Raw genomic sequence first — 23665 nt, 5'->3', positions numbered from 1 at the left:
ATCTGCTCCATTTATTTCGACTTTAGTTATAGTCTAGAGCAAAGTTTTGGATTTTCTGTTCCAATAGGAGAAATAGACACAACTGCAAGAACAAGAGAGCAACCTGCAATGGTCTAGAGAATTCAAGTGGGCAGCCCTGCCTGAGTCTGTAGCCATTTTTGGCTGGAGAACTTTCTTCTGATGGCTGACCTGGCCTTGTGAGAGAGAAGAAAAGGCTGGCTCTTGACCCTTCTGACTACTTCACTGCTCAGGCCTTGAACCTCCTGGCAGAAGAGAAAGGAAAAGGCATAGACAGATTTTTAAGAGCAGTCTGTCCCATTTTAAAGGGTAGGGTAAATATAATCAGCCTGGTTTGTGAGCTGCCTATTTGACACATCATGTAGATGAATACTTTCTCCTTCAGAGACAACTACATTATTTTTTCCCTTGGTATCTCCAAGATAGAACTAGTCTCTCTTAGTAAATTGCTCCTTTGAAAAAGAGAACATGCTATTTTCTCACAAGAATGAATGTTTAAAAGTCATTTTATGTATTTTGTGTTGTAGGAGTGGGTAGGGGAATAAAGGCACTTAGCTTTGATGGACTGGCCCATGAAGCACTGGTATACCACTCATCTTGAATGCACAATAGAAGTTCCTGTTGAATTCAGAAGTTTTATTTCCTGTTGGTTTAATTTTAGATAGAAAGAGCAACTTTCCTGTTAAGAACTCATGGGAATGTACTAAGAAGTGTTAAACAATGAACAGTTGTTGAACTTCAATAGCAAACAAAAGGCCTGGGAGAAGTGAGAAAGCAGGAACTAAGAAATAAAAGGGAAGTGTGAGTGGGAGAGTCAAGTCAGATTCTCATCAGGTACTAATGTACTTCTGGTCTGTGCTCTGTTCCAGTTACTACCTTTCAACCTTTTGCAGGAAGAAATGCAGATAGTGTTGATATGAACATATTGCCACCTGTGCAAACAATAACAGCCAAAATGCTGGGGGAGGGGGTGCGATTATACAGCATTTTTTAAAGTAGGGAAACTTTCTTAAGGGCTTTAGAAATAATTTCTATTGTTCATATCCTATGGTCTGGAAAACTGGCAACAGATAATTTTCACTATTTAATATGAACCCTTCGTATGGATAGAATTGAATTGTCCAAGGTCTAGTCAGTGGTGGAGCTAGGTAAAGAAAGAAAGCCTATTGATTCCCAGATATGATGAGCTCTTCATGTAGCGGGGTCTTCAATTACAAGCAATAAGACTATGTTTGGAGGATAAACAGGAGATTTTCTTCATACTATCAAACATCATGATAAATGAATAATTACAATTGTAAAGATAATTATTTCATGAATTGATATGAGTCCAACTAAGAAATGTAGATAAGTGATAAAAATGCAAAGTAAAATAAAAATATATTTTCCACATTTAAGTTTTAAGTCCATATGGATTTATTTGGGTACCTGTCATGAAATACACCAAAAAATTGCACCAAATAGCTGTGTAGTAGTCTCAGCACAATTTATTGAAAAATTATTTTATCATCAATTTAATGCTGCCTTTATAATATAACTAATATTATATTTCGTCCTTTTTCTCACTTTCTCAGTGTAGCTATTGATTTTAGCAGGAATTTTCCAATTCTAATTCTTGTATCTATAAACCTTTTATTTATCTGGTTGCTCTTCATTGAGCAAGAAGTGCTGCCTCATTTCTGTTTTCCTTTCTTTTTTTTGTCTAATCCAGCCTGTTTATTATTTCAAATGAATTCAGAATTACCTTTCAAAGTTCAAAATATCATTTTCAGAGTTTTGCATTGGCATGAAACCAATACAGTATTTTGGGAAGCCCTCATATAATTAAAATATTTGGTCTTTCCATCAAGGAACATTAACTTCCTATTTAGTTGAATCTTTCTTCAATATCCTTCAGTAAAATTTAAAAATTTTAATCATGTAGTTTCAGTACATGTTTTTGTTAGGTTGATGGCCAGATACTTACTTTAAAAATATTACAAATGGAATTTTACCATTATAGTAAAAACATTGTTTTACATCCGTTGCCCAGGCTAAAGTCCATTATGTTTTTGATGGGACCATTTTGATATAAAGAAATTATTGGGGGATATATATAATATATATTATATATAATATATAATATATAATATATAAATATGTAAATTATATGTAATATATATATTATATTATATACAATAATATATATTATTAATATATAATATTATAAATTATATGTAATATATATAAATTAAATATAATATATAATATATGCAAATATATGTAAATTATATATTATATATAATATCACACATAAAAATTATATATATTAACTATATAATATATAATATATAATAAATTTATTATATATAAATAATATATGTAATTATATATGACAATATATTCTGCAAGGGATTTGAATTTAAAATATATAATATATATTATGTATAATATAAGGGTGTAAGGATATAAGGATATAAGGATGGAAGTTCTCTAGGATATCATCCAGGAGAACTTCCCCAACCTAGTAGGGCAGGCCAACATTCACATTCAGGAAATACAGAGAACGCCACAAAGCTACTCTTCGAGAAGAGCAACTCGAAGACATATAATTGTCAGATTCACCAAAGCTGAAATGAAGGAAAAAATGTTAAGGGCAGCCAGAGAGAAAGATCCGGTTACACACAAAGGGAAACCCATGAGACTAACAGCAGATCTCTCGGCAGAAACTCTCCAAGCCAGAAGAGAGTGGGGGCCAATATTCAACATTCTTAAAGAAAAGAATTTTCAACCCAGAATTTCGTATCCAGCCAAACTAAGTTTCATAAGTGAAGGAGAAATGAAATTATTTACAGACAAGCAAATGCTTAGAGATTTTGTCACCACCAGGCCTGCCCTACAAGAGATCTTGAAGGAAGCACTAAACATGGAAAGGAACAACAGTTACCAGCCATTGCAAAAACATGTCAAAATGTAAAGTCCATCGATGCTAGGAAGAAACTGCATCAACTAGCGAGCAAAGTAACCAGCTAATATATATTACATATAATATATAATAGATAATATATATAATTTATATATTATATATTATCATATATTATATATTATATTTATATATAATATATATTACATATTATAATATATATTTATATATAAATATATATTACATATTATAATATATATTTATATATAAATATATATTACATATTATAATATATATTTATATATTGATATATATTACATATTATAATATATATTTATATATAAATTAATAATATATATTATATATATTTTAAATTCAAATCCCTTGCAGAATCCTATTAGAGTTCTAGTGTGGGTGTTTTCAGTAGATAATCATATCTGGAAATAATGATGACATTCCAGAGGTATTTCTGCCTTACTCTTTTATTTATTTTCAAAGAAACTTGACCTTGGGTGTTCTCTAAAGACTTATTATTCTTCTAGTTCATTGTATTTTGTTTTACTTTCATTGTTTTACCCTGATTTCTTGAAATGCTCTTCTTGGTGTGTTCTGTGGAACACTGTCCTCTTCATTTTTCTAACTCTCTGATTGCTCTTGCCCCTGCCGCCTCACACAGGTAAGTATGCCACAGAACCTACCATTCGTCCCCTGTTTATATTTACTGCTAGCCTGGCTTTGGGTAATGATCTTTTAAGATTTCAAAATGTACTTATGATCATAGCTAGCTGGCCCTGCTGAATAACAGAATTTTTTAAAATTGTAGTTAAAATCCACATAACAAAATTTGTCCTCTTAAACATTTTTTTTTTTTTGAGACGGAGTCTCGCTCTGTCGCCCAGGCTGGAGTGCAGTGGCCGGATCTCAGCTCACTGCAAGCTCCGCCTCCAGGGTTTACGCCATTCTCCTGCCTCAGCCTCCCGAGTAGCTGGGAGTACAGGCACCTGCCACCTGGCCTGGCTAGTTTTTTGTATTTTTTAGTAGAGACAGGGTTTCACCATGTTAGCCAGGATGGTCTCGATCTCCTGACCTCGTGATCCGCCCGTCTCGGCCTCCCAAAGTGCTGGGATTACAGGCTTGAGCCACTGCGCCCGGCCCTCTTAAACATTTTCAAGTGTACAGTTCAGTGAATATTATGACTAAGACTTCATTAAACTGACTCAAAGTCCCTATTTTTTGAAGGAGTTTTCATTGCTCCCATTTATTCCTAATCATTGGCCAGGTCCTGTCAGTTTTACCTGGCTTTGTCTCTATTTTTACTCTGCTTCATTATTAAGGCCAGACTCAGGCTCCAGCTATCAGATTCTTACTTGTCCTTCCAGGCTTTATTCCTTTTTCTACTCAATATATCAAGTTACTTTTCTGCTAAAAATTTAGAGTGGTTTCCAGTAGCTCACAGAAAAAGTACAGAGAGTAGCACTGAAGGCCTCATAATCTAGCTGCAGCCCATCCTGAGGTTTCTCCCATTCCCTTCCTACATGCTGCTGTGGCTTAGATGACACTTTGAGGAAGTGAGCTGGGTAAGGAAGGGGACACCTGGGACCAGCTGGAGAGGGAAGGGGAAACAGCTGTCTAGCCACACGAGCTGGAATTTGGCCCTTGCACTGACAGACCCTTCATTTTTCTTTTTTTCTGAGAAACTGCAAATCTGAATTGGTATATGAAAATCTTCCGATTTAAAATCGTTGGCTATGAATTAAGATTGTGGAAGTAAGCCAGAATGGTTGCTCACGCCTGTAATTTCAACACTTTGGAAGGCTGAGGTGGGAGGATGGTGTGAGCCCAGGAGTTAGAGACCAGCCTGGGAAACACAAAGAGACGGAATCTCTACAAACAAAGTATTAGCTGGATGTGGTGTACCACATTTGATCGCAGCTACTCAGGAGGCTGAGGTGGGAGGATCGCTTGAGCCCAGGAGGCCGAGGCTGCACTAAGCCATGATCATGCCACTGCACTCCAGCCACTTGGGCAACAGAACGAGATCTTGTCTCAAAAAAAGAAAAAATTGTTGAAATACTCTGAACAATACGGGCTGAATGATCCAGGCCCCAGGCCACAGTTTGTGGCCTTCATTCTGTTGTAGCAGGGGTCCTGGGGATTTTCTAAGCTATGCTTAGTATGATACTACTTGCCTGGAAGTGGAACATTACATTAGAGTTTAAAGAAATGTTAAAAGAAATCCAATAGAGGTTTGGGAAACTTCCACCGAAAAAAACCACTGCTTTAGAGGTTTTTCATGGTTCTTGTGAAAGGGCCAATAGGTGGATATAAAATTACATGATAATATTATCCACTTGTGCCTCAGGGAGCACAGTGAGGTTCTATTATGAGAAGCTTTGCTGAGCTGGAATTTTATTCCAGTTTTGTTTTATATTTATGTATATACGCACACCACACATATGATTGTTTTGGGGGCTTACTTTACAGGTCAAATTTGTCAAGATGTCCACGATCCCGAGGCACTTTGGCCTGAAATACAAAGAGGAATCTTACATGTTTAAAGAGCTTGAGAAGGTTCGGCAGGAAACCAAAAAGGATTTTCTCCGATTCAAGCAGAAGTTGGCCTCCAAGCCGGCTGTAGATGAAAGCCCAGTCCACAGCCTCTATGCCCCCGGCGCGGCCCGCCCCGCGCGCGTTTCCTGCGCCGCAGCCCAGACGTCGAGAGGGTCCCCTCCGGCTAAAGGCCCTGCGATGTCCGCGGCCGCCCTCCTGCAGGAGGTACTCGGAGGCGCGCCGTGTCCCTCGGGCCTGCGTGAGGCGGCGGGTCCAGGCAAGACCTGGTCGTTTCGCCCCCGGGACTTTTACTTGCGGAGCTCAGCGTTCCTACGGCATCAGGCCCTGAAAAAGCCACCAGTCATCGCCTCGGGGTTCGGCACGGCCAGACCCGTGGTCCTGCTGCCACCGCCAGAGCCGCCCATGAAGCGTAGAGCATGCAGGGTATTGGGGAGCTCGCGGCACGCGGCCCCCAGGCCGGTCCTCGACCTGGGCAGGGGGCGCGAGGAGAGCCAGGAGGTAGCTCCTCTCTCAGGGCCCTGCATGGCCAACGAGAGGAAGGTCAGCTCCGTCTCCGCAGAGGATGGTTACACGGATGCCAGCAGCGGGCGGAGGAAAGTGAGGATCCGCACCCACTTCGTGAGCGACAGCCGGGCCCGCGAGGCGCGGGAAGCGGCGGAGTTAGGAGCCCAGGGAGAACAGGAGAGCTGGCCGCCCAGCGACGCCCGGGAGGCCGCCTGGCAGGCACTGCTGCCCGCCCGCGTGATCCCCACGTCCATGGAAGAGATCATCGCCTCGCTGCAGTCCGAGGCCCAGTTGGCCTCCGACCGGACCATCAAAGAGCTCATACGGAGCATCCTTGGCCAGAACTACGATATTAGAATGGAAGTAGGTGAACCAAAACCAGAGTAATATTTCTCCCAAATGCAATTTGGGGTACATTACATATGTAAGAGTAGTTTATTATGGATACTATTTCAGTGCATAGGGTGTCATGTATTATAACACAAAAACACTGGGGTGTTATTCAACTTCTTTGCATTTTGTTTGAATTTTCCATTTGAATTTTTGAATTTTCTGTCTAGGAAGTGTATCCTCTTTTCAAAGTGAAGGAAGCTGAGCGATGATCCCAAAAACTGATTTGGAGAACATTAGCTGAAGACTTCAGTAATAGGTCACTAAGTAGCCTTACCCTTCAAAGGTTTTGTGATTATTTAGTATTAAAGGAACAGGCATTTTATGTGAAAAACTCTTTTTTTCTGTTACAGTTTAATATTATTAGTAGTAAATTAAAGTAAAAGTGCATTTATATTGTAAGAAGATCAGCATATTACAATTTATAAGAATTCTGTATTTTCAGTGAAAATCATTCTCTTGAAACATTTTAAAAAATATTTTCTAGGTCTTCCCAATCATAGAGATTTGTAAGTGCTTCTTGTGTGCCAAACTGACACACTATACATGCATTTTTGTCCCCATGACAACCCTATCAGGTCAATAGATACTAATAAAAGTCCTGTCTGACATGGAGGCCTTCTAGCTTTAGTGAAGTTAAAAAAGATTGGCACAGTGTTCTGGAGCTAATGCATGGCAGAGCTGGGATTCCACCCCAGGCAGTCTCATCCGAGACACTGAGCTGGAACCATGCCCGGGACAGCCCACTGATTCACTATGACTTGTCCTTGGTAGGAAGCTAAGCTAGATAGGGTCATATTTAAGTTTAAGGTATTTTGTCCATTATACAGACTTTGCTGTGGCAGGGACATTGACAGCAAAAGTAGTAACAAGGGAACTTGATCCCCAAACCCAAAGAAACAAAGAAAGAAAGAAAAATATGAGACACAGTCTTTTTTGAGAATGACAGAGCAACAAGATTCTGTTACTGTTCTTGGCTGCAGCTACAAATATCTTATTAGTACACAGAATACTGCTACTGCATTATGTCTTTAAAATTGTTTCAGCCCCAGAATACACTCTTGGCTGTGATTTAAGGAATGTGACCATAAAGGGAAGCAAAAACAGGTATGAGCAAGAGTCTCTGGTGTTGCCTTTGGCCTAATGTTTGTGGGCAGAGTATGACAAATGTTCTGAGGTGAGACTCACAGCTCCCCATTGTTACGGAACAAGATCAGGGTTGACTGCTCAGGCAATTTCAAAATGGGTATTTCTAGTTAGATTTTCTGTGAATCTAATAAGAAATCAGGGATGCCCAATGAAGAGCCTTAGCAAAGAGAAGAGAGGCCTCAGCGCCCCTTCTTCTGACATAGGCCCCATGCTCTAAGACATAGTTAAGGTACTTGACATGAAGAGGGGATGGTATTAGAAACTGGCCCAGAGGTCCCGTACAGTTGAGGAAAGTTGTACCTCAGAGCAGTGTCCCATAAGAAAGATTGTATTTTGGCGGGCTCAAATGGACTTAGGGATATATGAAGAGAGACTATTAAATGAATAATGAACATTGCAGTGTATTCGGCTCTTCTACCAGAAGTGTTAATTCCTCTTGTGTATTCTTTTTTTTTTTTTTTGACAGAGTTGTGCTCTGTTGCCCAGGCTGGAGTGAAGTGACACGATCTCCCCTCGCTGCAAGCTCCGCCTCCCGGGTTCACGCCATTCTCCTGCCTCAGCCTCCCAAGAAGCTGGGACTGCAGGCACCTGCCACTACGGCTGGCTAATTTTTTTGTATTTTTAGTAGAGACAGGGTTTCACTGTGTTAGCCAGGATGGTCTCGATCTCCTGACCTCGTGATCTGCCCACCTCGGCCTCCCAAAGTGCTAGGATTACAGGCGTGAGCCACTGCGCCTGGCCCCCCTTGTGTATTCTTTTTATGGCGTTTATCCTACATATTGTTTTATGTAGGAGAGCGGCATGGATCATGGAGCATTAGAATAAAGTGTATCTTGGACAGTATCAGGTGTCTCAGTCCCATCCCTGCCTCTCATTATCTTGATTTTTTGAGTGCAGCCTGGATTTTGTTCTTGGCTTTAAAATTTTTGACACCCCCACCCCACAACAATTCCAGAAGATAGAACTTGCATTTCTTAAAGTAAAAGTGGGTTCAGAAGTTTTATTAGGGTGAAAAACGTACAATGGGGAATTTGTTGAAATGGCAGTGGGTGGTAGGTGAGAGACAGTAATAAGAATGCAAGTATGGGCCCAGCGCCGTGGCTCACGCCTGTAATCCCAGCACTTTGGGAGGTTGAGGCGGGTGGATCACCTGAGGTCAGGAGTTCAAGACCAGCTTGGCCAACATGGTGAAACCCCATCTCTACTAAAAATGAAAAATTAGCTGAGCGTGGTGGCAGGCTCCTGTAATCCCAGCTACTTGGGAGGTTGAGGCAGGAGAATCGCATGAACCTGGGAGGTGGAGGTTGCGGTGAGCCAAGATCGTGTCACTGCACTCCAGCCTGGGACACAACAGCGAGACTTTGTAAAAAAAAAAAAAAAAAAAAAAAAAATGTAAGTATGCAAGTGTAAAAGTGGTATCCAAATTACGATTTGAAAAAATTCTTAAGATTAGAATAAGAATGTTTGTTTTAAATGTTTGGGGCTTATGTTAATGATGTTCTTTCCAGGAAAAACAAGGAACATGATTCTTCCCTTTAGAAATCATAACTTGCAGCCACATAGCAATCCCTAGAGGGAAGCTGAGAGGTAAGATGATCTTGGCAGGCTGGACTGTCTTTGTTGAGAACTTGTTAAAGGACATTCCACATGCAGCACTTGGAGGTCCATAGTTACGTGGGCCTGGAGTTGCAAAGAATATGGAGGGTTAAACTTAGCTGTCAAATGTCAGACATCTAAACCAGGATTTCTCAACATTGGCACTCTTGACATTTTGGGCCACTTAATTTTTCATTGAGGGTGGCTGTCCTCTGAATTGTAGGATGTTTCAAGGGATCCATGGCTTCTGCACACTAGATACTAGCAGCACCTTCGAAGTCATAACAATAAAAAATGTCTCCAGATGTTGCCAGATGAGCCCTTGAGGCGGGAGCAAAGTCGTGCCATCCTCTTTTATCCAATCAAGAACCAAGGTATATGCAACAGTATGCATATACCTTGGCAGTAGAAATGTTATGTATGTTTGTTTGTTTTGCTAAGACATTCAATAGTATCAGTCACAAAGATATATTCTAATTACATGAGGCTGGGATTCACAGACCACTTTCTAGATGTTAATTGGAGGATGAAGTATCCAGGTGGTCCTTGCTTCTGTCATGCATAGTTGTTTTTGATCATACAACTCAAAAGGAAAATGGCTTAATGTGACCTAGATAAGAGAGAATTCATAGTCCAAGTCTCCTATAAGCAAATAATATACAGTCTACAAAAATGTTATGTCATAAAACTTATGCTTATGTTTGCCTCAGGGAAGATGAAATAGATATCCTTTTTCTCTCTTCTTCCTGATCCTTTGGCTAAAGAGCAGGCTTTTGTTGCAGCTTGTTCTAGTTGTAACCATTGGCATTCCTACGTATGTTACTAGCTTCTTTAGCTACAAGTCTGGGAGAAATTAGGAAAAAAGAAAAGTCAGAGAATTCACCACCAGGTCATTCCTTGTGTCCCAAAGTCCCTAGATGTGCTGTCTTCTATTCACGTTTTGGAGTCTTCTGATATTTGTTTTATATATAATGTTCAGGGTTCATAGTTAGTTTCACTTAGCAGGAAGGCCCCGGTGTGTGATGTCCCTTTCCCTTGTCCATGTGTTCTCATTGTTCAACTCCCACTTATGAGAACATGCGGTGTTTGGTTTTCTGTTCCTGTGTTAGTTTGCTGAGAATGATGGTTTCCAGTTTCATCCATGTCTCTGCAAAGGACACAAACTCATCCTTTTTTTATGGCTGCATAGTATTCCATGGTGTATATGTGCCACATTTTCTTTATCCAGTCTATCACTGATGGGCATTTGGGTTGGTTCCAAGTATTTGCTATTGTGAATAGTGCTGCAATAAACATACATGTGCATGTGTCTTTATAGTAGAAGGATTTATAATCTTTTGGGTATATACCCAGTAATGGGATCACTGGGTCAAATGGTATTTCTAGTTCTAGATCCTTGAGGAATTGCCACACTGTCTTCCACAATGGTTGAACTAATTTACACTCCCACCAACAGTGTAAAAGCATTCCTATTTCTCCACATCCTCTCCAGCATCTGTTGATTCCTGACTTTTTGTTTTGCTTTGTTTTGTTTTGAGATGGAGTTTTGCTCTTGTTGCCCAGGCTGGAGTGCAATGGTGTGATCTCAGCTCATTGCAACCTCCACCTCCCGGGTTTAAGCAATTCTCTTGCCTCAGCCCCCCGAGTAGCTGGAATTGCAGGCATGTGCCACCACACCCGGTTTTTAGTAGAGACAGGATTTTACCATGTTGATCAGGCTAGTCTTGAACTCTCGAACTCAGGTGATCCGCCCACTTTGGCCTTCCAAAGTGCTGGGATGAAAGCCTTGAACCACTGTGCCTGGCCTGTTTCCTGACATTTTAATGATTGTCCTTCTAACTGGCTTGAGATGGTATCTCATCATGGTTTTGATTTGCATTTCTCTAATGACCAGTGATGATGAGCTTTTTTTCATATGTTTGTTGGCCACATAAATGTCTTCTTTTGAGAACTGTCTGTTCATATCCTTCACCCACTTTTTGATGGGGTTGTTTTTTTCATGTAAATTTATTTAAGGTCCTTGTAGATTCTGGATATTAGCCCTTTGTAAGATGGATAGAATACAAAAATTTTCTCCGATTCTGTAGGTTGCCTGTTCATTCTGATGATAGTTTGTTTTGCTGTGCAGAAGCTTTTTAGTGTAATTAGATTCCAACTGTCAATTTTGACTTTTGTTGCCATTGCTTTTGGTGTTTTAATCATGAAGTCTTTGCCAATGCCTATGTCCTGAATGGTATTGCCTAGGTTTTCTTCCAGGGTTTTTATAGTTTTTGGTTTTATGTTTAAGCCTTTAATCCATCTTGAGTTAATTTTTGTGTGAGGTGTAAGGAAGGAGTCCAGTTTCAGTTTTCTGCATATGGCTAGCCAGTTTTCCCAGCCCCATTTATTAAATAGGAAATCCTTTTTCCATTGCTTTTGTCAGGTTTGTCAAAGGTCAGATGGTTGTAGATGTGTGGTGTTATTTCTGAGGCCTCTGTTCTGTTCCATTGGTCTATATACCTATTTTGGTACTAGTACCATGCTGTTTTGGTTACTGTAGCCTTGTAGTATAGTTTGAAGTCAGGTAGCATGATGCCTCCAGCTTTATTCTTTTTGCTTAGGATTGTCTTGGCTATATGGGCTCTTTTTTGATTCCATATGAAATTTAAAGTAGTTTTTTCTAATTTTTTGAAGAAAGTCAATGGTAGCTTGATGGGGATAGCATTGAATCTCTAAATTACTTTGGGCAATATGGCCATTTTCACGATATTGATTCTTCCTATCCATGAGCATGGAATATTTTTCCATTTGTGTTCTCTCTTATTTACTTGAGCAGTGGTTTGTAGTTCTCCTTGAAGAGGTCCTTTACATCCCTTGTAAGTTGTATTCCTAGGTATTTTTTTTTTTTTTTTTTTTTTTGAGACGGAGTCTCACTCTGTCGCCCAGGCTGAAGCACAGTGGCCGGATCTCAGCTCACTGCAAGCTCCGCCTCCCGGGTTTATGCCTTTCTCCTGCCTCAGCCTCCCTAGTAGCTGGGACTACAGGCGCCCGCCGCCTCGCCCGGCTAGTTTTTTGTATTTTTTTTTTTTTTTAGTAGAGACGGGGTTTCACCATGTTAGCCAGGATGGTCTCGATCTCCTGACCTCGTGATCCACCCGTCTCAGCCTCCCAAAGTGCTGGGATTACAGGCTTGAGCCACCGCGCCCGGCCCGGTATTTTTTTCTCTTTGTAGCATTTGTGAATGGGAGTTCATTCATGATTTGGCTCTCTGTTTGTTATTATTGGTGTATAGGAATGCTTGTGATTTTTGCACATTGATTTTGTATCCTGAGACTTTGCTAAAGTTTCTTATCAACTTAAGGAGATTGTGGACTGAGATGATGGGGTTTTCTAAATATACAGTCATGTCATTTGCAAACAGAGACAATTTGACTTCCTCACTTCCTATTTGAATACCTTTTATTTCTTTCTCTTGCCTGATTGTCATGGTCAGAACTTCCAATACTATGTTGAGTAGGAGGGGTGAGAGAGGGCATCCTTGTCTTTTGCTAGTTTGCAAAGGGAATGCGTCCAGCTTTTGCCCATTCAGTATGATATTGGCTGTGGACTTGTCATAAATAGCTCTTATTATTTTGAGATACGTTCCATCAATACCTAGTTTATAGAGAGCTTTTAGCATGAAGGACTGTTGAATTTTATTGAAGGCCTTTTCTGCATGTATTGAGATAATTATGTGGTTTTTGTTGTTGGTTCTGTTTATGTGATGGATTACATTTATTGATTTGCGTATGTTGAACCAGCCTTGCATCCCAGGGATGAAGCCAACTCAATCATGGTGGATAAGCTTTTTGATGTGCTGCTGGACTCAGTTTGTTAATCTTTTCAAAAAACTAGTACCTGGATTCATTGATTGTTTTGAAGGGTTTTTTGTGTCTCTACCTCCTTCAGTTCTGATCTCAGCTTAGTTATTCCTTGTCTTCTGCTAGCTTTTAAGTTTGTTTGCCCTTGCTTCTCTAGTTCTTTTAACTGTGATGTTAGGGTGTAGATTTTAGATCTTTCCTGCTTTCTCCTGTGGACATGTAGTGCTATAAATTTCCCTATAAACAGTGCTTTAGCTGTGTTCTAGAGCTCCTGGTATATTGTGTCTTCGTTCTCATTAGTTTAGAAGAACTTATTTATTTCTGCCTTCTTTTCGTTATTTACCCAGTAGTCATTCAGGAGCAGGTTGTTGAGTTTCCATGTAATTGTGCAGTTTTGAGTGAGTTTCTTAATCCTGAGTTCCAATTTGATTGCCCTGTGGTTTGAGAGACTGTTTGTTATTATTTCCATTCTTTTGCATATGCTAAGGAGTGTTTTACTTCCAATTATGTGGTCAATTTTAGAATACGTGTGATGTGGTGCTGAGAAGAATGTATATCGTGTTGATTTGGGGTGGAGAGTTCTGTAGATGTCTATTAGGTTCATTTGATCCAGAGTTGAGTTCAAGTCCTGAATATCCTTGATAATTTTTTAATCTTGTTGATGTGTCTAATATTGACAGTGGCATGTTAAAGTCTCCCACTATTATTGTGTGGTCGTCTAAGTCTTTTTGTAGGTCTCTAAGAACTTGCTTTATGAATCTGGGTGCTCTGGTATTGGGTGCTTATATATTTAGAATAGTTAGCTCTTCTTGTTGCATTGATCCCTTTACCATGATGTAATGGCCTTCTTTGTCTTTTTTGATCTTTGTTGGTTTAAAGTCTGTTTTATCAGAGACTAGGATTGCAACCCCTGGTTTTTTTTTTTTTTTTTTTTCTTTCCATTTGCTTGGTATATATTCCTCCATCCTTTTATTTTGAGCCTATGTGTGTCTTTGCACATGAAATGGGATTTCTGAATACAGCATATTGATGGGTCTTGACTCTTTATCCATTTTGCCATTCTGTGTCTTTTAATTGGGGCATTTAGCCCATTTATATTTAAGGTTAATATTGTTATGTGTGAATTTGATCCTGTCATTGTGATCTAGATGGTTATTTTGCTGGTTAATTGATGTGGTTTCTTCATAGTGCTGATGGTCTTTACAATTTGGTATGTTTTGCAGTGGCTGGTACTGGCTTTTCCTTTCCATGTTTAGTGCTTCCTTTAGGAGCTCTTGTAAGGCAGGCCTGGTGGTGACAAAATCTCTCAGCATTTGCTTGTCTGTAGAAGATTTTATTTCTCCTTCACTTATGAAGCTTAGTTTGGCTGGATATGAAATTCTGGGTTGAAAATTTTTTCTTTAAGAATGTTGAATATTGGCCCCCACTCTCTTCTGGCTTGTAGGGTTTCTGCTGAGAGATTCACTATTAGTCTGATGGGCTTCCCTTTGTGGGTAACCCGACCTTTCTCTCTGGCTGCCCTTAACATTTTTTCCTTCATTTCAACCTTGATGAACCTGATGATTATGTGTGTTGGGGTTGCTCTTCTCAAGGCATATCTTTGTGATGTTCTCTGGATTTTCTGAATTTGAATTTTGGCCTGTCTTGCTAGGTTGGGAAATTTCTCCTGGATAATACCGTGAAGAGTGTTTTCCAACTTGGTTCCTTTCTCTCTGTCTCTTTCAGGTACACCAATCAAACGTAGATTTGGTCTTTTCACATAGTCCCATATTTCTTGGAGACTTTGTTCTTTCCTTTTCATTCTTTTTTTCTCTAATCTTGTCTTGTTGCTTTATTTCATTAAGTTGATCTTCAATCTCTGATATCCTGTCTTCCACTTGATCAATTCGGGTACTGATACTTGCGTATGCTTCATGAAGTTCTCTTGTGTTTTTCAGCTTCATCAGGTCATTTATGCTCTTCTCTAAACTGGGTGTTCTAGTTAGGAATTCCTCTAACCTTTTTTCAATATCCTTAGCTTCCTTACTTTGGGTTAGAACATGTTCGTTCCCTTTCTGAAGCCTACTTCTGTCAGTTGGTCAAACTCATTATTCTCCATCCAGTTTTGTTCCCTTGATGACAAGGAATTATGATCCTTTGGAGGAGAAGAGGCATTCTGGTTTTTGAAATTTCGGTCTTTTTGTGCTGGTTTTTCCTCATCTTCTTGGATTTATCTGCCTTTGATCTTTGACGTTGGTGCCCTTTGCATAGGGTTTCTGTGTGGACGTCCTTTTGGTTGATGTTGATGTTATTCTTTTCTGTTTGTTAATTTCCCTTCAAACAGTCAAGGCTCTCTGCTGCAGGTCTGCTGGAGTTTGCTGGAGATCCACTCCAGACCCACTTTGCCTGGGTATCACCAGTGGAGGCTACAGAACAGAAAGATTGCTGCCTTTCCTTCCTCTGGCAGCTTTGTCCCAGAGGTGCATCTGCCAGATGCCAGCTGGAGCTCTCTTGTATGAAGTGTCTGTTTACCCCTGCTTGGAGGTGTCACGCAGTCAGGAGGCACAGGGGTCAGGAACCCACTTGAGGAGGCTGTCTGTCTCTTGGCAGAGCTCGTGTGCTGTACTGGGAGATCTGCTGCTCTCCTCTCTTCAGAGCCAGCAGGAAGGAAGGTTTAAGTCTGCTCAAGCTGTGGCCACACCTGCCCCTTCCACCAGGTGCTCTGTCCCAGAGAGTTGGGAGTTTTATCTATAAGCCCCTGACTGGGGCTGCTGCCTTTTTTTCAGAGATGCCCTGCCCAGAGAGGAGGAATCTAGAGAGGCAGTCTGGCTACAGCGGAGCTGCTGTGGGCTCCTCCCAGTTCAAACTTCCAAGCGACTTTGTTTACACTTTGAGAGGAAAGCTGCTTACTCAAGACTCAGTGCCTTAGTAGGGGCAGACAACCCCCCCTCCTCACCCCTACCAACCTTGAGTGTCCCAGGTTGACTTCAGACTGCTGTGCTGGCAGCAAGAATTTTAAGCCAGTGGATCTTAGCTTGCTGGGCTCCGTGGGGGTGAGATCCAGTGAGCAAGATCACTTGGCTCCCTGGCTTCAGCCCCCTTTCTAGGGGGGTGAATGATTCTGTCTCGCTGGTGTTCCAGGTGCCACTGGCATATGAAATAAAAACTCCTGAAGCTAGCTTGGTGTCTGCCCAAATGTCCACCTGGTTTTGTGCGTGAAACCCAAGGCCCTGGTGGTGTAGGCACCCGAGAGAATCTCTTGGTCTGCAGGTTGCGAAGACCATGGGAAAAAGGTAGTATCTGGGCTGTAGTGCAACATTCTTCATGGCAGAGTCCCTCACGGCTTCCCTTGACTAGGGGAGGGAATTTTCCAACCTCTTGCACTTCCCAGGTGAGGCAATGCCCCATCCTGCTTCGGCTGACCCTTTGTGGGCTGCATCCACTGTCTAACCAGTCCCAATGAGATGAGCTGTGTACCTCAGTTGGCAATGCAGAAATCACCAGCATACTGCATTGATCTTGCTGGGAGCTGCAGACTGCAGCTATTCCTGTTCAGCCATCTTGCCAGCAGGTATTTCTTTATAGCAACACAAGAACAGCCTAATACAATTTCCAATATCAATGGGCTGTGGGATGGAGACAGAGGAGTGTCCCCTACCCCTACCCCTTCCCAGTGGGATGGAGACAATGGAGTGTCTAGACTTTCAATACTGTCCAGAAGTAAAGAGGTCACCCTCTCCCTCTTCCCTCTGGTGTCAATGGAGGCCATGTGGAGAACAGTAATGAGACACTCCTATTCTTTCCAACTAGGATGGGATCAGCAGAGGCCTAGGGGGGAGCCAGAATTCCTAGTCCCACCATCAAGTAACAAGGAGGCCCCCATCCCTGTTGCCAGTAGAGGCTGAGCGGGAACCTAGACTTCTACCTCCACTTGGCAGTAACAGGGGAAGTGCCTCCCTGCACTGCCTCTGTTAGAGCAGTGTCAGAGAAAGCCAGCTGAAACAGAAAGTCTAAGTAATATCCAGACTCTCATAATATCCAAAATGTCCAGGTTTTAATAGAAAGTCACTCATTATGCCAATATCCAGAAACATCTCAATTTAAAAGAAAAAAAAAGACAGTTAATGGATGCCAAAGTCAAGATGACAGAGATGTTGGAATTATCTAACAAAGATTTTAAACAGTTCCTCCACCAAAACACCTCAGTGAGCAATTATGAATGTACTTAAAACAAATGGAAAAGTAGAAATTCTTAGCAGAAAAGTAGAAAGTCTCAGTAAAGAAACAAAAAATTCAAAGAAGAACCAAAGGAAATTTTAGTACTGGAAAGTATAATAACTGAAATAAAAACTCAACAAATGGGTTCATTAGCTGAATGGAGAAGACAGAGGAAAGAATCAGTGAACTTGGAGAGCAATACAATATACTTGAGCTGAAAACAGAGACAGTAGACTGAGGGGAAAAAATGACAGAGCCTTATGGACCTGTGGGACTAAAACAAAAAATATAATTTGGTGTCATCTTAGTCCTGGAAGAAGGGGAAAAAGAGGGCAGGACTGAAAAAGTACAAAAAGAAATAATGACTAGAAGCTTCCCAAATGTGGCAAGAGACATAAACCTACATATATTCAAGAAGATCCTGAGTGACTCCAAACCAAAGAAATCCACACTAAAACACATAATAGTAACACTTCTGAAAACTAAAGTCAAAGAAACAAAAATTTTAAGCAGTGAGAAAGAAACAATATGTTAACCAGTAGGAGAAAATAATTTGACAGTAGATTTCTCATTGAAAACTATTGTAGTCAGAAGGAATTGACACAGTGTTTTGAAATGCTAAAAGAAAAGAACTATCTACCAGAATTCTATTTCCATTGAAATAATTTCCTAAGAATGAAGGGGAAATCAAGACATTCTCAGATGAAGAAAACTAGGATTTTTTCCCCCAGCAGTTCTACCCTAGAAGGATGACTAAAGGAAGTTCTCTAAACAGAAAAGATTAGAAAAAAGAATTATTGGAGCACTAGGAAGAAAGAACATAATAAACAAATCTATGGCTACATGCAATAGACTTTCCTTCTCCTCTTGAGTTTTCTAGATTGTGTTTGATGATCGATGCTAGAATTATAACGCTGTCTGATGCAGTTCTAAATGTAGATAGAGGAAATATTTAAGACTATTATAGATAGAGGAGTTAAAGTGGATATAAAGGGAGGTAAGATTTTCATGTGTCACTCTAATTGGAACAATTTCCATTCCAGGAGACCATGCTACTGGTACTGGTATCATGTACTATCTAGAGAAATGACTTAAAAAGGTATAAAAAAGATATACAAAGCGATTCACTCAAAAAACAATATAGACACATCAAAATAGAATTCTAAAATATTGTTACCCATAGGATGGCAGGTAAAGGTAGAAAGAAGTCAGGTAAAGGCATAAAGAACAAAAAGAAAACAACAACGACAAAATAAAGTGGCAGACTTCAATGCTAAGATATCATTAACTGTAAGTGGTCTAAATGTACCAACTGAAAGGCAGAGATTGGCAGGTGGTTTAAAAATGTGACTCAATGATATATTGTCTACAAGAAATGTTTTTCCATTATGATATTGGCGGGTTGAAAATAAAGTATGAAAAATATATATTATGCATATATTAGTTGGGAGGAACCAGGAGTGGCTATATTAATACCAGATAAGGTAGACTTCAGAGCAAAGAAAATTACCAGAGACAGCTGGGTGCGGTGGCTCATGCCTGTAATCCCAGCACTTTGGGAGGCCGAGGCGGGTAGATCATCTGAAGTCAGGAGTTTGAGACCAGCCTGATCAACATGGTGAAACCCCGTCTCTACTAGAAATACAAAAATTAGCCAGGTGTAGTGGTGCATGCCTGTAATCTCAGCTACTCAGGAGACCGAGGCAGGAGAATTGCTTTAACCCAGGAGGCGGAGGTTGCAGTGAGCTGAGATCGTGCCATTGCACTCCAGCGCCTGGCAACAACAGCAAAATTCCATTTAAAAAAAAAAAAATTACCAGAGACAAAGAGGACTTTATAATACTGTAAAAGGACCAACACACCAGGAAGACAAATCACAGTTTTAGGCATGTATCTACCAAATAACAGAGCTACAAAATATGTGAAGTAAAAACTGGAAGGAGAGATAGACAAATTGAAAATTCTAGTTAAAAACGAGTAACACCCTTCTTTCAGCAATTGGTAGAAAAACTAGACAGAAGAGCTCTTAGGATACAGAAGAACTCAAGGACCCTATCAGCCACTAGGCTCTAACCTACATTTTTAGAATACTTTACCCAACAACAGGAGAATACACATTTTTGTCAACTGCTCGTGGATCATATACTAAGATGGACCATATCTTGGACCATAAAATGAACCTCAATACATCTAAAAGAATTGAAACTATATAGAATGTATTCTCTGACCCTACGGAGTCAAACTAGAAACTGATAACAAAATGACAATAGGAAAATCCCCAAACACTTGGAAACTAAACAATACAATTCTGAATAATCCATGGGTCAAAGAGGAAGTCTCAGGGAAATAAAAAAAAAACAAAAAACATTGAGCTGCATTAAAAAAAAGTCAAAATTTGTATACCACGGCTATAGTAATGATGAGGGGAAAATTAATGGCACTAAATGTGTGCATTAGGAAAGAGAAAAAGCATCAGATCAATTATCTAACTTTCCACCTAATGTTATAATGGCTGGTTTACTGAAATAAGTAACATGGTATCCACTTGTAAGAAAATTACATTTAAAGCCATTTGATCCAAGCAAATTTTATTACAGTTATAGAAAAAAACAGATTTCTAAAATTTAATGAAAAGGCAGAGGAAGTAGAATGATTAAAATAATTTTGAAAAAGATTTTGAAAAAGATAAAAGTGGGAGGTATCAGTGCACTTTATTGCAAGCTTTATTATTTAGGTATAGTAATCAAGACTGTGTGATATTGGGGTGGGGGGAGAGAGAGTGGAATAGAGAACACAGAATTGGAGCCACACAGATATGCCCAGCTGATTTGACAAAGTGCAGAAGCCAGTTAACTTCATTTCAACAACTGGTTCTGGAACTAGTAGACATCCACAGGCAAAACGATGACCATGACAACAACAACAAACAAAACAAACCAAAACAAAAAAAAAGAAAAAAAAACCAAAAACCATAAAACAAAACCACAAGAAAAAAACCCACCTCAATCTGTCTCATGGACTTAAATGTGAAACAATAAAACTTTCAGACAAAATCATAGAAGAAAATCTTCTAAATATCAGGCTAAGAGTCCTTAGACTTGACACTAAATGTATGATCCAAAGGACAAATTGAGGCATTGGACTTTACCCAAATAAATTTGTTGTTGCTCTGCAAAAGACCCTCTTAAGAGGATGAAAAGACAAACTGTAGACTGGGAGGAAATATTTGCAAACCACACATTCAGTAAAGGACTGGTATCTTGAATTTCTAAAGAACTCTCAAAACTCAACAGTAAAAAGTTCAATTAGAAAATAGACACCAGTGTGGTGGGTCATGCCTGTAGTTCTAGGTACTCATGTGGCTGAGGCAGGAGGATCTCTTGAACCAAAGAGTTTCAGGTCACAGTGAGCTGTGATCATGCCACTGCACTCCCACCTGGGCAACAGAGTAAGACTGGGTCTTGAGAAAAAAAAGAGAAAAAAATAAGCAAAAGACATGAACAGATATTTCACAAAAGAGGATATACAAATGCCAAATAAGCACATGAAAAAATGTTCAAAATCGTTCATCATTAGGAGAATGCAAATTAAAACCACAATGACATGTCACTGCACAACTACCAGAATGCCTAAAATAATAATAATAAAAAAAGTGACAACACCAGATGCCAGCAAGGAGGCAGAGATGCTCGATTACTGATACGTTGTTGGTAGGAATATAAGATGACATGGCCACTGTGGAAAACAGTTTGGCAGTTTCTTTAAAAAGTAAGCATGCTACTACTGTGTGATCTAACAATTGCACTCCTGGGCATTTATTGTCCAGGATAGAAAATTTATGCTTGTACAAAAGTCTGAGACAAATGTTCCTAGCAGCTTTTTTCATAATAACTCCAAACTGTAAACAACTCAGATGTCCTTTGAGGGGTAAATGGATATCTAACTTAGGAAGAAAAGGAAATGAAGTATTGATACCTGCAACAACGTGGATGAATCTGCAGATGATTATGCTGAGGCAATAAAAGCCAATCTCCAAAAGTTAGATACTTTATGATTACGTTCATATAATGTTCTTTTTTTCTTTTTCTTTTTCTTTTTCTTTTTTTGAGATGGATTCTTGCTCTGCTGCCCAGGCTGGAATGCAGTGGTGTGGTCTCGGCTCGTTGCAACCTCTGCCTCCCGGGTTCAAGAGGTTTTCCTGCCTCAGCCTCCCAAGTATCTGGGACTACAGGCACTCGCCACGAGGCCTGGCTAATTTTTATATTTTTAGTAGCGACAGGATTTCGCCATGTTGGCTAGGCTGGTTTTGAACTCCTGACCTCAAGTGATCTACCCGCCTTGGCCTCCCAAAGTGCTGGGATTACAGGCGTGAGCCACTGCTCCCGGCCTATATAATATTCTTGAAATGACAAAATTTCAGGAATGGAGAACAAGTTTGTGGTTGCTGGGAATTAAAGGTGGGTGGGGGTGGGAGGGAAGTGTGTGTGACTTTAAAAGGGCAACATGAAAAATCCTTGTGGTGATGGAAATATTTTTGTATCTTGACTGTATCACTGTTGATATCCTGGTTGTGATATTGTATTACAGTTTTGCACAATAGAACCATTGGCAAAAGCTGGTAAGGAGATCTCTGTATTTTTCTTACAACTGAATATAAATCTACGGTCATCTCAAAATAAAAACTTTAATTAAAGATGTTAGCAGATTCTTTATAAAAGCATGTGCCTCTTTTTATAAGTTATAAGAAGATACATATGAAAATAATATATTCTCTTTAAACCCCCAATTCCCCAGACTAACCAATACTTATTGTTGTTTATCCTACACTTCTGAATTCTTAGTACAAATGTGTGTGTACATACATACATACAAATACATTTTTCTTTGTAAAAATAAGAACATGCTATAATATTATTCTGCAACTAACTTTTTGATACATATCAAAGAACATACATTGCCATGTATAACTTATGATGTATTTTTTTAAAGAGCTGCATATTGCAGAATTCATAGTATTTAAATGTTTTCTGGCCCTTTGCTTTTCAAATTTCATCTTTTCCTATCTTAGGAACACATTTTTGCTCATTGAAGGTATAAATCAAATAACCTACCAGGATTTGGGCAGAAAAAAGCAATCTGTGTTGTTTGAATGACACCAGTACAATTGGAAGGGACTCATTTGGGCAAATCATTTCTACTCAAAATTACAGACACTTTTATTACACTTTTCTCTTAACATTCCCTTCATGCAGCTCTTTTTCATCCTCACAGATGTAACGGCTTATACTAGTACAAATTATGTAATAATTCAGAAGTTTCCTTCTATTGCCAAATTAATTCACAGTTTTTTTCTGTGTAAATGTAAAAGTTCTCACATAACATTTGGATGCTTTCAGTAAATGCAAATGCTATGTATTTAATTTTTATTCATTTTTAAAAACTGGAAAGTGACTGGGTGCGGTGGCTCATGCCTGTAATCCCGGCACTTTGGGAGGTCAAGGATGGAGGATCACTGGAGCTCAGTAGTTCGAGACCAGCCTGGGCAACATGGTGAAATTTGTCTCTACAAGAAGTACAAAAAAAAAAAAATTAACCAGGCATGGTGGTGTGCACCTGTAATTTCAGGTACTCGGGAGGTTGAGGCAGGTGAATTGCTTAAACCCAGGAGGTGGAGGTTGTAGTGAGCTGATATTGCGTCACTGCACTCCAGCCTTGGTGACAGAGTGAGACCCTGTCTCAAAAAAAAAAAAAAGAAAGAAAGAAAAAAGCAAAAGAAAAGTAAGAGATATATAGAGATATATAATATATAGAGATATAAAGATATATGTAGATATCTATAGTTATATATATATCTCTTTTCTATAATAATATATACTAGGTCTAATATATATATGTATAAGGTCTAAAGGAAAATACCTATTTCTTTAGATGGTTTGATTGTAACAAGGATTTTGAATCAAGCTAGAAGTTGTTTCTTCAAAATAAACTATTCTTTTTCGGATACAGGTGCGGTTTATTTTCCATGAGAGTTTTTTTTTTTTTTTTTTCAAGATTAGAATATAGAGTTATTTGAAAAATGAAATGCTAGTTTATTACAGAATGCATATATATTGTTTTCTGTTTCTTAGTACAGATGCTACTCAGCAATGATTTTTTTGGCTTGTTTGCATAATTAAGTCCCTTAATTTAGACTCTAAAGGACAATGGCCAGGTGCATTTGAATTTTGGAACTGATCAATTTCTATGCATACCAGAGTTTAAGATCTGCAGATGAGATAAAGTGAAGAATTTTTAAATGTTGTTAAAAATAATTGCTTTTTCTGGCAATTTCAGGTACAATTACTTGAATATTTAGGGTAAAAGCATCTCCTCTTAGTCCTCCACGGATTGTTTTTTTAATACATAACTCAATTTCACCTTTGATTTTGTAATGTAGAGGGTTTTTTGTTTGTTTGTTTTGTTTTGTTTTTTGAGATTGAGTTTTGCTGTTGTTGCCCAG

At 39.4% G+C, this 23665-nt stretch overlaps 1 protein-coding gene across 1 annotated transcript in view; it reads left to right on the top strand.

Moving 5' to 3' along the window:
* TTC6 (tetratricopeptide repeat domain 6) overlaps positions 1 to 23665 on the top strand; it is a 147651-nt gene that overhangs the window by 8015 nt on the left and 115971 nt on the right. Inside the window, exon 2 of the mRNA XM_033190834.1 lies at positions 5405 to 6358. Within this exon, the coding sequence (XP_033046725.1) occupies positions 5420 to 6358 (939 nt within the window). The 5' untranslated portion in view covers positions 5405 to 5419. The remainder of the gene's footprint in view (positions 1 to 5404; positions 6359 to 23665) is intronic.

This window comes from Trachypithecus francoisi, unplaced genomic scaffold, assembly GCF_009764315.1.
Source record: "Trachypithecus francoisi isolate TF-2019V2 unplaced genomic scaffold, Tfra_2.0 Lachesis_group3, whole genome shotgun sequence".
Lineage (NCBI taxonomy): Eukaryota > Metazoa > Chordata > Mammalia > Primates > Cercopithecidae > Trachypithecus > Trachypithecus francoisi.
Note: the sequence above shows the minus strand (reverse complement) of the source record. Positions and strands in the feature narration are given on the sequence as shown.